Here is a 14,435-nt window from a genome sequence, read left to right on the forward strand (position 1 = left end):
AATATGTCTTTTGGTGTGAAATTATTAAAAGCTGTAGAACCATGGTTTTCTCTCTAGTCACTTCATTCATCTCAGGGTTTAGAAAATTCATTCACATGAAGGGTAATTCTAGAAAATGACCACAAGATGGCAGCATATACATATTATCGTTAAACTTGTTTTGAAGCCAAGGAAAATTAACTGTTAGATTGATATCCTAAAATTATTCTAAAGAGTAGCTAAACGATTTGCATAAAAAGATCATAGTAAAAACAAAAACAACCTCCACACTTTGTTGGCAACAGGTCACAGTCCTTTAAGTGGATGTACACAATGAAAGGATAATAGCATTAGGGAAGTTATTCTTCCCACACCTGCTGATTACTTGTAGAATAGCTGTTGCTGACAACGACCTGATAACATATCTGAGCCTCAGTTTCCTCATTTGCAAATGGGGATAATAATAGTCCCTCCCTTGTAGAGTTGCCGTGAGGGTAAAGTAAGGGGAAAATATATACAGAATTCCTAACAGATCCCGGCATGTTGTGTTAGCTATTTTTATAATTCACAATTTCCCATTGAGATGCCTGACACTATAGTTGCTTCTAATCAAAGCTGTCACTTATTAATTGTGCTCATAGTATAAAATTTAGTATATCACAATTGTATTACATGGAGTATCTCATGGTAATAAAGGTAATACATGGCCTTCATTAAGTTGAGGTAGTTTCTTTCTATTCTAGTTGTTGAGTATATCACAAAAGGGTGTCGAATTTGTTCAAACACTTTTGAAACAACAGTTGAGAAGATCATGTTTTTCCCCCTTCCTTCTCTTAATGTGGTCTGTTAAGTTGATTTATATTTGTAGGTTTAATCCATCCTTGATTCCAGGAATAAATCCCACTTGGTCATGGCATACAATCTTTTTAATATACTCCTGAATTCAGCTTGCTAGTATTTTTGAGGATGTTTTCAGTAATAATCCTAAATTTTATTGTAGTTCCCTTTTCTTCTAATGTCTGTTTATGGCTCTGATGTTAGCATAACACTGGCTTTTCAAAATAAACTAGAAAGTTATCCCTCCTCTTCAATTTCTTGAATGAGTTTGAGAAGGATTCATGTTAATTCTTCTGTAAATATTTAGTAGAATTCACCAGAGAAATGTCTGGTGCTGGGCTATTCTTTGTTGGGAGATTTTGCTTAAAAATTCATTCTCTTTATTATGTATAGGCCTACAGAGCTTTTTTATTTCTTCATGACTTAATCTTGACAGGTTGTGTGTTTCTATGAATTTGCCCATTTCTTTTAGGCAATTCAATTTCTGGCATACTATTGTTCATAGCACTCTCATAATCCTTTTTCTTTCTGTGATTTTACTTATTTGTCATCTTTTTTCTTAGTCAAATCTAGCTAAATGTTTGTCAATTTTGTTGATGTTTTTGAAGAACCAGCTTGTTGATTTTCTCTACTGTTTTTCTATTCTCAAATTTATTTATCTCTGCTCTAATCTTTATTGTTTCCTTTTTTCTACTACCTTTGGATTTAGTTTATTCTTTTCCTAGTTCCATCAAGTGTAAAGGTAGCTAGTTGACTTGAGGTGTTTCTTTTTTTAACATAAACATTTACAATTATAAATTTTCATCTGTTTTTCTTTCTCTGCAAACCATAAATTTTTGGATATTGTGTTTCGTTTTCTATAATTTGAAGACATATTCTGATTTCCCTTGTGATTTCTTCTTGTCCCACTGGTTGTTCAAGAGTTTTGTGTTTAATTTCCACATATTTGTGATTTTTTCACATGTCTTCAACCAATGCCTGCTGAACTTGAAGCCAGCAGCCAGGGATCAGGAATTCTGGGTATTTTTCTGAAACTTGTCCTGTTACTCTTCTTGAATTTCCTGACCACAGAACTGTTGTGGAAGGCAGGAGGAGAAGCAAGAACACGCGTGTTTGTGAGCAAACCTTCAAAATGCCAACTTTATCTGAGTGCTCTGAGTGCCTTGTTGACACCACACTGGTACTGGGCGGCAAACTCAAGTATCTATGGACTTTTCCAATCAGCTCTTTAAATTGTTAATTCAGGAGATCGTGTTGGGAAAGGAGGGACTCCTTTTTCAGCCACGCCCTGGGCATTTTGAATCCTGATATTATCTCCATCCAGCTCGTACAGTTCTGTTCATGTATGTGAGCAGATATTTATTTTCCTCATCAAGTGATGGTAATGACGGTAATGAGAAAATGTGTAGGGTTTTCACGGCGCATCCCTGAAGGGAGATGGGGGAGTTGCGCGAATAATTCAGTTGGCTCAGGACTGCGCTGAGGGCATAAAGCCCGGTGACGTCGCCCGCACGTGGACGGCGGGGTATTTTACACACGTGGCCGGAGCGGTGAACAGCAGCCGGTCCCTGGCCGCTGCCCTGCAGCACAAAGATCTGGGCTCTAAGCCAGGGTAAGAATTAGAGCAGGCTGGTTTAGACTAATTCTATTCTCCTTTAACTCAGAAATCTAAGAGCTCACATGACAGCTACCCAAGGGATTTTGTTTTTGGTTTTTTTTTTTTAGTAAACTAGTAGTAAAACCCTAGCTTTCTGCTTCACAGTTCAAAGTAAATAATTTTATCTTACACCATAAAACTATGATTTCTCCTGTACTATTCCTTCAGGTACATTTTAATCTAATACAACCATTTTGCAAACATATGAAATGACAGGGCAGTCTTCTCCAAGTCGGATTTCAAGCTCAAATATATATGTATAGCTATACAATGCATAAATACACACACAACTGTACACACAGGCACCTCTTTATTACCTCAGAATGAAAATGCAAATGCATTTATTAGCCTAAGAGTGGCACCAAATGGAAATGTATGCACATACATTTAGATAACAGACCCCTTGAAAATAAAGCAGTTGTAGCTATTAATGTTCCTCTTTGACAGTTTTTTAAATTCCTCAAAAAAAATGAAACAGCATGAATACTGTCAATATATCACAACGGCCACATTAGGTTTTGTGATATGCATCATAATATAAAGAGCACTATTAGAGCACAACTTGGGAACCATTAAATCATTCTAAATCATTGTTATATTCCATTAGTGTCAATGGTGAAACCACGTAATAGGATTTACTACAATCTTCACCTTGGTAGGCCACTGTCTCTAATAACCACTTCTCTATGATGTGGTATCATACCCAGAAATCCAGGGAGAGAATAAAGTCTCCCTTATTTCTTTTTTATTGGATGGGTAAAGTTAAATTTAGCTGTAAGTAAAAAAAAAAAATCCTGAAGCTTTGTTCACTAACTGCGAGTTGCTGCTACTTGTACAAAAAAAAATTAGGCAGACCTTGGAAGGACAGTTTGAAATACATTTAAAACCTGGCAATGCTGAGGCCAGGGTAGGCCGGGCAGTGCCTGCAATTACGATGTCATTTTTGAAATGCACTTTAGCACATTTGTGCGCCTCTTTACACTTTTGTTACAGGAGCAGAGTCCTGATTATAGGAACACTGTAAGTTTCAAACCTGCCCTTTCCCTTATTCTCCCCTGGTTTGCGCTGTACCCTTTTAAAAAGTCATTTGGGCACTTTGTTGAGGTGAGGCTGGGAAGGACTTCAGCTCAAACTGAGATCAATTTTCAAATGTTTCAGGGAGAATCGTTGTACAGTGTTCTGTGCCCCTCTTCTTTACAAATAGAACCATTTATTCCCCTCCCCCTACTACGAATTTAGTCACAATCCCTTCGCTCTATTTCTTAGATACACTTACAAATATAATGCTCACTGCAAAGATTTCTACTACACGATAGACACCTTTGTTATTGGCTAAGGACGTTTTAGGATAGGATAACATAAGTGAAAGTCAGATGCAATTGCATAAATGAATAATAATATAACGAATGACTGAAATAATTCATCATTTAATAGACTACCAGAGCAAAGACAAAATTCTTTATATTCTCTCTGTTAACTTTGATAAATTGTAAAGTGTTTAAACAATTATTGATTGTAAATAAGTACTTTTTTTTAAACATCTTTATTGGAGTATAATTTCTTTACAAAAACAACAATCTACCCTTTTCAGGTGAGCTTTGAATAAAGCCAGTTTAGGGCACTGAAACAGATTATTACTCTAATGGCTCCATTTTGCTTTTGGTCCATTCGTTAGGAACAGACTTAAAAAAAAATAATAACAATACATGTATCCCTATGATAAGATGATGTTTTAAACTTAGGAAGAGAAAGCAATACGGCAAAGAGGCACAAATAACAAATACATTAAGGGAAGTAGAAATAAGTCACTAGGCGCTGAATACTTCAGAAGGATAAACAAAAATCATAGTGAGGAATCTGGTAGATGTATGTTTATAAGAATTATCTAATAAAAGGAAAAAAATAAATAAATTTGGAAATTATAAAGTAGATAAAGTATAAGAAATATAGAAATCCAGTCTCATACCCGGTAGACTTATTTAAAGTGTCCTCATGCCATGAAACACTTTTAGATTTCTCTGTTAATAGTGTTAGATTTCTTTGTTAATTTGCTTACCCACATCACATGTACCAGACTGACATAAAAACATGTCTCTCCATCCCTCCAATTTCTCTTCCCTTCCGTTTTCTTTTCTTCTTTCTCTCTGTCTCTCTCTACCTGCCTGCCTCCCTCTCCTTTTCTTATCTTTTTCCCTCTGTCTCCCTCCCTTTCCCTCTTCTGTCCCATCTCCCTCCTGTTAGCTCTCTTGCCCTCTCTTCTTCTTTCTTTCCTTCCTTTTTAAAAAATTAACAGTCTTTTTCAATGCTGGTTTATGCATAATATGTTTGGAAATAGCAATGCAGGAAAGTGTTAACATAGCACTTCATGGAAGGGAAATTAAAAATAAAAACCTGAGGTATTACGGCTTTTTTTTAATGAGGATTCAAACAGAAAAAAGCATAAGCTTGATTTGCTGTCTCTGTTGCCTAAAGAAAGTCTTTTAGCTAAAGCCTCACCTCTGACCTTGTTCTTTACTTTCAGGGTATATTGTATTTCTCTTTTTTGTTACATGTTTGGTTTGCAATGTCACTGATGTTAATAGGAAAGAGACAGAATTGCTGTTTGAAAAGTCCATGCTCTGCTTTTTGAAGGCTACCTTTATTTTCTATTTTTGTGATATTTTCTTTTTTTGCTTTTGAAAATAAATCATGGCAAAGGTCAACTCTTAAATACATTGGAAAACTTACCTGAGTCAAAATTACATTTAAAAAATAATAGATGTTATCTTCTGATGTCAAATTGGCATATCAGATTTTATCACTTAAGAATTTAATCTCAAAGTGTCATGAATAAACTGGTATCAGAATTAAAAGGAAAACATTGTTGATGTTTGTTCTAAAGTGCTGGTTTTAGGCTTCAAATGGGGAACACACTAGATTTGATTTGTATCACACAGTTATCAGACAGAGTAGTTGTGTCTTCCAGATCAAAGGAAAAAAAAAAAAACCCCAAGTCAAGCCATGTATTACTGCTTCTTAATTTCATTTACCTTCTGATTCCAGAGAAGATTTTGCTGAAGGCTTAGTAAGAGTAAGAATCTACAGGGAATGCTTCACTTGTGGCTTTGCCTAATTCTACATTCCTTCTAGATGGAAAATGGTGACGGTTGGAAAGGTGTGGGGAAAACTTTTTTTTTTTTTCCGGTACACGGGCCTCTCACTGTTGTGGCCTTTCCCGTTGCGGAGCACAGGCTCCGGACGTGCAGGCTCAGCGGCCATGGCTCACGGGCCCAGCCGCTCCGCGGCATGTGGGATCTTCCCGGACCGGGGCACGAACCCGCGTCCCCTGCATCGGCAGGCGGACTCTCAACCACTGCGCCACCAAGGAAGCCCCGTGGGGAAAACTTTGCAGTAGGATTACACTATGGCTAATCTGCAGGATCAAATAACCTACTTATTACTGAATATGCTAATCTATTTTCCATATTCTGTACATCCATTCCGATTTTAAGAAACAGTGCTTAAGGAATCTGGATTAATATGTGATCATAAAGCCTGCATGGAAAACCAATGCCATTAAATACTCTTTCATAGAAAAAAAGAAAAAAAAAAGAATTAGAGCAGGCTGGGAAACTGGAAATGCCCAGCCCGGGGATGGGGGTGGGAAGGTAGGTGGGTGAAAAGTGGGGAGAGAAGGATCTGTGGGGTGAGGGGTCTTCTGATCCTTCATGCCTCTTCAGGCACTCAGGTTGGTACATGACCTGATTCGGTTCAGACAGACGTCAGAGTGGTCAGTTTTGTTGCTCAGCACCTAGCCACCAAAGACTCAACATCCTGTCTAAGATATCCTATTGAAACTCATTACCTATTGTAAAAGACAAATCATTCTAGTTATGTGAAACACTGAGTCATAGCAGAAACCTGAAGTCATTTCTAACTCTGGTTTTTCATGAGATCAAACTAAGAGTTGTAGTTTCTTATGTTTTGAACAAACAGTTATTAGAAACTGTATATTACAAATAATTAGAATCGTGACTGAGGACTCTTCTGGACTTTATGTAATCTGCTGGCTTCCAGGAAAAGACATGAAGAGATATAGGTGGGCCCCCCTAAATCCACTCAATACATGCCTGGCTATTTACAGAAATTACCTTCTAAGGAGTGTATGGGTTGGAGGCCTAGATAAGGAGTTGAGAGTCTTGAAAGTGTGCTGTGATATTCCAAGGAAGTCGGTCAACCAACAGTTAACTGAGCTTCTTTAAAGAGCCCGTATCTTGGGCTTCCCTGGTGGCACAGTGGTTGAGAGTCCGCCTGCCGATGCAGGGGACAGGGATTCGTGCCCTGGTCTGGGAAGATCCCACATGCCACGGAGCGGCTGGGCCCGTGAGCCATGGCCGCTGAGCCTGCATGTCCAGAGCCTGTGCTCCGCAACGGGAGAGGCCACAAAAGTGAGAGGCCCGCGTACTGCCAAAAAAAAAAAGCCCATATCTTGGGACTTCCCTGGTGGCACAGTGGTTAAGAATCCACCTGCCAATGCAGGGGACACAGGTTCGATCCCTGGTCTGGGAAGATCCCACATGCTGAGGAGCAGCCAAGCCCATGCGCCACAACTACTGAGCCCACGAACCACAACTACTGAGCCTGTGTGCCACAAGTACTGAAGCCCATGCACATAGAGCCTGTGCTCCACAACAAGAGAAGTCGCCACAATGAGAAACCTGCGCACCACAATGAAGAGTAGCCCCTGCTTGCCACAACTGGAGAAAGCCCGTGCGCTGCAACAAAGACCGAAAGTAGCCAAAAATAAATAAATAAAATTAAAAAAAAAAAAAAAGAAAAGAAGCTCACGTCTTTGAGCTTGCGGGACATCAAAACACAAAATGATGTCAGAAGGAGATTATTGTCTTAATGGTGAGATCAAATAAATGCAGTAAAGCATTAGAAAAACAACACGAAACAGCTGAGTCAAGTTTTAAGTTTGTGACAGGGATTACTGATACTACCTATCTCTTCTTCATGTCTTTATTTTAAATATTCTCTTTTTCCCTATTCTAGGATTACAAAACCATACACCATGCTCTTCTTGTAGACACCCTAGAAGAACCATATCATCCTGGTCTTAAAACACTTACAAGAAAGGGCACAGTACTTTTCCATTAGTAAGTATCCAGGTAAAATAATGGCAGCCAGCTTTTCAACTATGCATGAATTAGGGTTTAAAGGAATAAAATATCAATTTTTCTTTAAATATATGTCACCCAAAGTGTCACTGCCTTCACTGATACAACAAAAAATTAGGTTGGGTGAGTGAGGGAGTAGGGAGAGGAAAGTGTCAGGGAGGAGTATGTGGCATCTTTTGTCTATTAAATTATGGAATTACGGGTCATCTAATGGAAACCTGTGGCATGATTAAGCTATACAAAGTTGTCAGGCTCATGTGTATGTCTTTCAAAGAGCTGATAGGATACAGCTCTTTGGGTATCAAAGAATACAACAGCCTAGATATCAAGTTAGCCAAAAGGTCTCCAGCGGAACTGGGCCTTGAGCATTGGAATATATGATTAGATCATAGTGATTTTTTTTCCTATGACACCTGGAAGTAAAAACAGGTCTTATAAACACTTCTGAAACTAGCAGTTCAAACAACATGCATTTACAGAGAGAGCGTATGAGCTCAGCAGACTGCTACTCATTGCGAAGGGTAATAATAAAATATTAATAATTTCCATTTATTGAGTATTATATGTCAGGCATCATAGTAGGTGTTTTATGTACATTATGCTGTTTTCAAAGCAAAATTATGATATGATAATCCACAGTTTACAGAAGAGAAATCTGTAGATCAGAGAAGATTTTTCAAGAACTGATGGTTTCCAAAGACTGTGCTCTTATCCAATAAGCTATAGAAAGTTGGCACCGGGAAGTAAAGGTCACAGAAAGGTGAGCCACAGAAGTTCAGCTCTAAGGTAGGATCTTCGTTACCTTCACAGTGATTAACCAGTCTTCAGTGGTTATTATAGAAATACTAGGCCAAAAAGGCAGCATCCAGATTTTAGTTTGCATCAGAAGAGAAGAGGGCTGGCCAGGGAGTGAGGGTATGCTTTACTTACTTGTGTTAAAAGCTACATGGGAACCAAATAATGTCAAAAACAATGTCCGATAACTGGCAATGAAATTGGAAGCTATTGGTGTGAAAAATTCTGGTTTGGAATTGTACTGACTTAGGTTTACTTGCACAGCCAGAACTTTCTAAAACAGAAATAGAGGTAATATATATTGTGCTCTAACCTTCTCTGTACATTTCTTCTTCCTACAGACAAAGCAGATACTTCATCCTGCTCTGAAAACAAACAGTAAGTGATAACTCATTTATTTAAATGTGAACATTTTATTTGTCAATCATTTTTATTTTGCCAACGGTAAAGTTATATATTTAACAAATGTACCCATGATTTTCAAACTTTATGGATAGTTATTGAGACAATGATCTTGAATTAATTCTACTCTCACTATGTCAAGTTGAAACAAATGCATTTTTTACATCTCATTCTAAAATGGATAATAGAAATAGTTCCCGTGTTTATGATCTTGAAACAAGTATACTAGAACTATATTGAATAGAAAACAATGTAAAATATGACAATTTGTATATATTGTATATTCTTCCATGTTAGTGATTTTTACTATGAACTCTCCATTGAGCTACAAAATGTTTGATTTTCCCAGTTGAAACTATGTTTTCCTTTCAATGTGCATTGACTTGGACATCATAATTGGTTGAAGGTTAATTTCTGCCATTACTTAAGAACTTACCAGGACTTCCCTGGTGGCGCAGTGGTTAAAAATCTGCCTGCCAATGCAAGGGACACGGGTTTGAGCCCTGGTCTGGGAAGATCCCACATGCCGCGGAGCAACTAAGCCCGTGGGCCACAGCTGCTGAGCCTGAGCTCTAAAGCCCGCGAGCCACAACTACTGAGTCTGTGTGCTACAACTATGGAAACGCCTAGAGCTCGTGCTCCACAACAAGAGAAGCCACCGCAATGAGAAGTCCGCACACCGCAACGAAGAGCAGACCCCGCTCGAGGCCACTAGAGAAAGCCCGCACGCAGCAACAAAGACCCAACGCAGCCAAAATAAATAAATATAAATAAATAAATAAAGGAACTTACCATTGGCATAGGTTAATTAACTCTTATAGGCCTCAATTCCTTCATCCGTAAAACACCACCATACCTGCGAAGGTAAGAGAGTGAAATTAGACATTGTATTTTGCCCTACACTGTCAATAAATGTTCATTCCTCTCCCTTTGATAATCACACTATTGAGAAGAAAGGCAATACATGGAAGAGGTACCAATTGTCCACTATTTACAAATCAATAAGGCCTGAGATGTACTGCAGATAAACAGTTTAGAATTTTCTTTTCCTCCAAGAATTTGGGGGTAGCAATTGCATAGGAAGACAGTTAATCTAGGCAGTATTCCTTTAATTTACAAAGTGAGTAATTTTTATATGATGAATGGTGGGGAAGAGAATATGAATGCTTCCTAAACTTCATGTTCTTTTTGATTCATCTAAAGGACCAAGGATTTTTTGACACATTGAGAAAGCACAGTGTGGGCAACCCAATGCTGAGTGTCTTTTACAAAGTTAATGAAGATATTAAGTAACCTTTGTACCCAATCATGGATTCAGCAAATTCGAACAGGCTAGATTTTCAATATATTAGTTCTATTTGTATTTTTTCTATACTTGGAAATTTGAAAATATAGACAAGTGTAAGGAATAAAATAAACATAACTTCTAATGCCTCCATTGGAGAAATAACTACTACTAAAGTATTTGTACATTTCTGTGTTATCACAACCCTGAAATCTTGATTAGAGTTGTGTATAATTAAAAGGACAAGAAGTCTACTTTTCATAGACAAGAGGAAAAAAACTAAGAAATGGTATACACTGAAAATAACCTTTGCCCTAAAATTGAAATGAATAATCAATGCAAGATCATAATTAACTGTGGCGAAATCTGTTTTCTTCCATATTTTCTTTCTGATGGGCTGAGGAGCAATAGAAGTGGGCAGAAAGAAGTGGTATGTCCCTCACCTTTATAGGTATAATTCAAGTGCAACAGTCAAGTTCTTCAGCTTATTTTTTATTGTCCCTCTCAGAGACAAGGTTGGTTCTATCATGATTCTACTGGCACCATATGACAGTCCTCTCTTGTTACATTACTTATAAATTTGGGAATCACGGCTCCTTTGAGATAACCAAGATCATTACATTAGTTCTTCCCTCCTAGTTAGAGGTCCATGTACTACATGTTTCAATGTAGACCTTTGTTCTCTTTGACTTACTTCCTAGCAATGGCTTCACTCCCAGTTGTGCTGTTTCTGGCTACTGTGCTGCTACCATCTTTCCCCACCGAAGCAAAGGTAAGGTTCAAGTGGAAAAATCTTTCCAGAGCTATCCAGGCAGCTCTGTGGGATGGCAAGGCACTTTGAGAGCGGAAGTAATGAGAGTGTCTAGTACATCACAGAGCACTCCTTGGTATCAGAGCACTTAACGTAATTATCTAGATGAAAGTTCAGGGATGAGCAGTCCAGTACAGCAGCTATCTGTCACACAGGGCTATTAAAGACTTGAAATGTGGCTTTTCCAAAACAAGATGTGCTGTAGGTATAAATTACACACCAGATTTCAAAGATTTAGTCCAGAAAAAGAAAAATATTGCATTATTTTTATATGGAGTACATGATATTTTGGAAAATTAATGCATTAGGTCCTTAGGGCTGTTGTAGGAAATTAACACAAGTTTGGTGGCTTAGCCCAATGGAAATTTATTCTCTCACAGTTCTGGAGACCAGAAGTCTGAAATCAAGGTATCAGCAGGGCCATGCTCCCTCTGGAGGATCTAGGAGGGAGTCTGTTCCATGGCCCTCTCCCAGCTTCTGGTGGCTTCCACCAATCCTTGGCTTGTGGCTACATCACTGAAATCTCTGCCTCCATCTTCACATCACCTTCTCCTCTTGTGTCTCTTATAAAGACACGTGCCACTGGATTTATTTTTCATTCAGTATTGGCCCCTGTCCTTAGGAACGTACAAGTAGGCAGGAAAAATGGACGCACAATGAGATCATGGTGATAAAATGTGGTCAGACCTATGTTCACAGTATTTGCAGAGCTTTGAAGGGGACTCAGTATTGGGGGAGCAGAGAATGACTTATTCCAAGGTGTCAGGGGAAGATCAACCAAGGACCCTGTCTATTCAGACTTACACTTCAAAATCTTACTCATGCTGGGACTTCCCTGGTGGCACAGTGGTTAAGAATCTGCCTGCCAATGCAGGGGACACAGGTTCATCCGGGAAGATCCCACATGCCACAGAGAAACTAAGCCCGTGTGCCACAACTACTGAAGCCCGCACGCCTAGAGCCCGAGCTCCGCAACAAGAGAATCCACAACAATGAGAAGCCTGCACAGTGCAAAGGAGACCCAACACAGCCAAAAATTAAAAAAAAATAAATTGATTTAAAAAAAAAATCTTGCTCATGTAACATCAGCCTTTTGTGTAAATTTAGGCTATCAAATTGCTAGACCTTGTGGGAGCAATTCACACACCCTACTCCACCTCCAGGTTTAGGATCCATCCCCCCCAACACACACACACACACACACACACACACACACACACACAAACACAAAGATACACCAAAAATATCAGCACCTGATTTAATACCTTATCAATTATATTTCTGTCTCTAAAAGGAACAAAGTCAGCAATAGTCCATTCACTGGATGGCTTTACTCCCTCCAAATGGCCTTGGAGATTTTTTTAATGGGGTCTTCTGAGCGACCCTATAAAATCTACCTATAACAGGTAGATTCACCCACAGCCAACATCGTCCTCAATGGTGAAAAACTGAAACCATTTCCACTAAGATCAGGAACAAGACAGGGTGCCCACTCTCATCACAATTATTCAACATAGTTTTGGAAGTTTTAGCCATAGCAGTCAGAGAAGAAAAAAAAACAAAAGGAATCCAAATCGGAAAAGAGGTAGAACTGTTACTGTTTGCTGATGACGTGATACCATGCATAGAGAATCCTAAAGATGCTACCAGAAAACTACTAGAGCTAATCAATGAATTTGGTAAAGTAGCAGGATACAAAATTAATGTACAGAAATCTCCTGCATTCCTATACACTAATGATGAAAAATCTGAAAGTGAAATCAAGAAAACACTCCCATTTGCCATTGCAACGAAAAGAATAAAATATCTAGGAATAAACCTACCTAAGGAGACAAAAGACCTGTATGCAGAAAACTATAAGACACTGATGAAAGAAATGAGAGATGGTACAAACAGATGGAGAAATATACCATGTTCTTGGATTGGAAGAATCAACATTGTGAAAATGACTCTACTACCCAAAGCAATCTACAGATTCAATGCAATCCCTATCAAACTACCAATGGCATTTTTCACAGAACTAGAACAAAAATTGCACAGTTTGTATGGAAACACAAAAGACCCCAAATAGCCAAAGCAATCTTGAGAAAGAAAAACAGAGCTGGAGGAATCTGGCTCCCTGACTTCAGACTATACTACAAAGCTACAGGAATCAAGACAGTATGGTACTGGCACAGAAACAGAAAGATACATCAATGGAACAGGATAGAAAGCCCAGAGATAAACCCACGTATATATGGTCACCTTATCTTTGATAAAAGAGGCAAGAATATACAATGCAGAAAAGACAGCCTCTTCAATAAGTGGTGCTGGGAAAACTGGACAGCTACATGTAAAAGAAAGAAATTAGAGCACTCCCTAACACCATACACAAAAATAAACTCAAAATGGATTAAAGACCTAAGTGTAAGGCCAGACACTGTAAAACTCTTAGAGGAAAACATAGTAAGAACAGTCTTTGACATAAATCACAGCAAGATCCTTTTTGACCCACCTCCTAGAGAAATGGAAATGAAAACAAAAATAAATAAATGGGACCTAATGAAACTTCAAAGCATTTGCACAGCAAAGGAAACCATAAACAAGATGAAAAGACAACCCTCAGAATGGGAGAAAATATTTGCAAATGAAGCAACTAACAAAGGATTAGTTTCCAAAATTTACAAGCAGCTCATGCAGCTCAATATCAAAAAAACAAACAACCCAATCCAAAAATGGGCAGAAGACCTAAACAGACATTTCTCCAAAGAAGATATACAGATTGCCAACAAACACATGAAAGGATGCTCAACATCACTAATCATTAGAGAAATGCAAATCAAAACTGCAATGAGATATCACCCCACACCAGTCAGAATGGCCATCATCAAAAAATCTAGAAACAATAAATGCTGGAGAGGGTGTGGAGAAAAGGGAACCCCCTTGCACTGTTGGTGGGAATGTAAATTGAAACAGCCACTATGGAGAACAGTATGGAGGTTCCTTAAAAAACTACAAATAGAACTACCATACGACCCAGCAATCCCACTACTGGGCATATATCCTAAGAAAACTATAATTCAAACAGAGACATGTACCACAATGTTCATTGCAGCTCTATTTACAATAGCCAGGACATGGAAGGAACATAAGTGTCCATTAACAGATGAATGGATAAAGAAGATGTGGCACATATATACAATGGAATATTACTCACCCATAAAAGAAACGAAATTGAGTTATTTGTAGTGAGGTGGATGGACCTAGAGTCTGTCATACAGAGTGATGTCAGAAAGAGAAAAACAAATACCGTATGCTAACACATATATATATGGAATCTAAAAAAAAATGGTTCTGAAGAACCTAGGGGCAGGATAGGAATAAAGACACAGACATAGAGAATGGACTTGAGGACACAGGGAGGGAGAATGGTAAGCTGGGACGAAGTGAGAGAGTGGCATGGACATATATACACTACCAAATGTAAAACAGTTAGCTAGTGAGAAGCAGCCCCATGGCACAGGGAGATCA

General features: G+C 38.5%; 1 protein-coding gene across 1 annotated transcript in view; it reads left to right on the forward strand.

Moving 5' to 3' along the window:
* The first annotated feature begins 2,343 nt into the window (after window positions 1-2,343).
* The window catches only part of CRISP2 (cysteine rich secretory protein 2), a 33,266-nt gene continuing 21,174 nt past the window's right edge, over window positions 2,344-14,435 (forward strand). The window contains 5 exon segments of the mRNA XM_033863679.2: window positions 2,344-2,428; window positions 7,508-7,611; window positions 8,272-8,418; window positions 8,769-8,805; window positions 10,816-10,886. Of these exon segments, the coding sequence (XP_033719570.1) occupies window positions 10,818-10,886 (69 nt within the window). The 5' untranslated portion in view covers window positions 2,344-2,428; window positions 7,508-7,611; window positions 8,272-8,418; window positions 8,769-8,805; window positions 10,816-10,817.

Source organism: Tursiops truncatus, chromosome 10 (genome assembly GCF_011762595.2).
Source record: "Tursiops truncatus isolate mTurTru1 chromosome 10, mTurTru1.mat.Y, whole genome shotgun sequence".
Lineage (NCBI taxonomy): Eukaryota > Metazoa > Chordata > Mammalia > Artiodactyla > Delphinidae > Tursiops > Tursiops truncatus.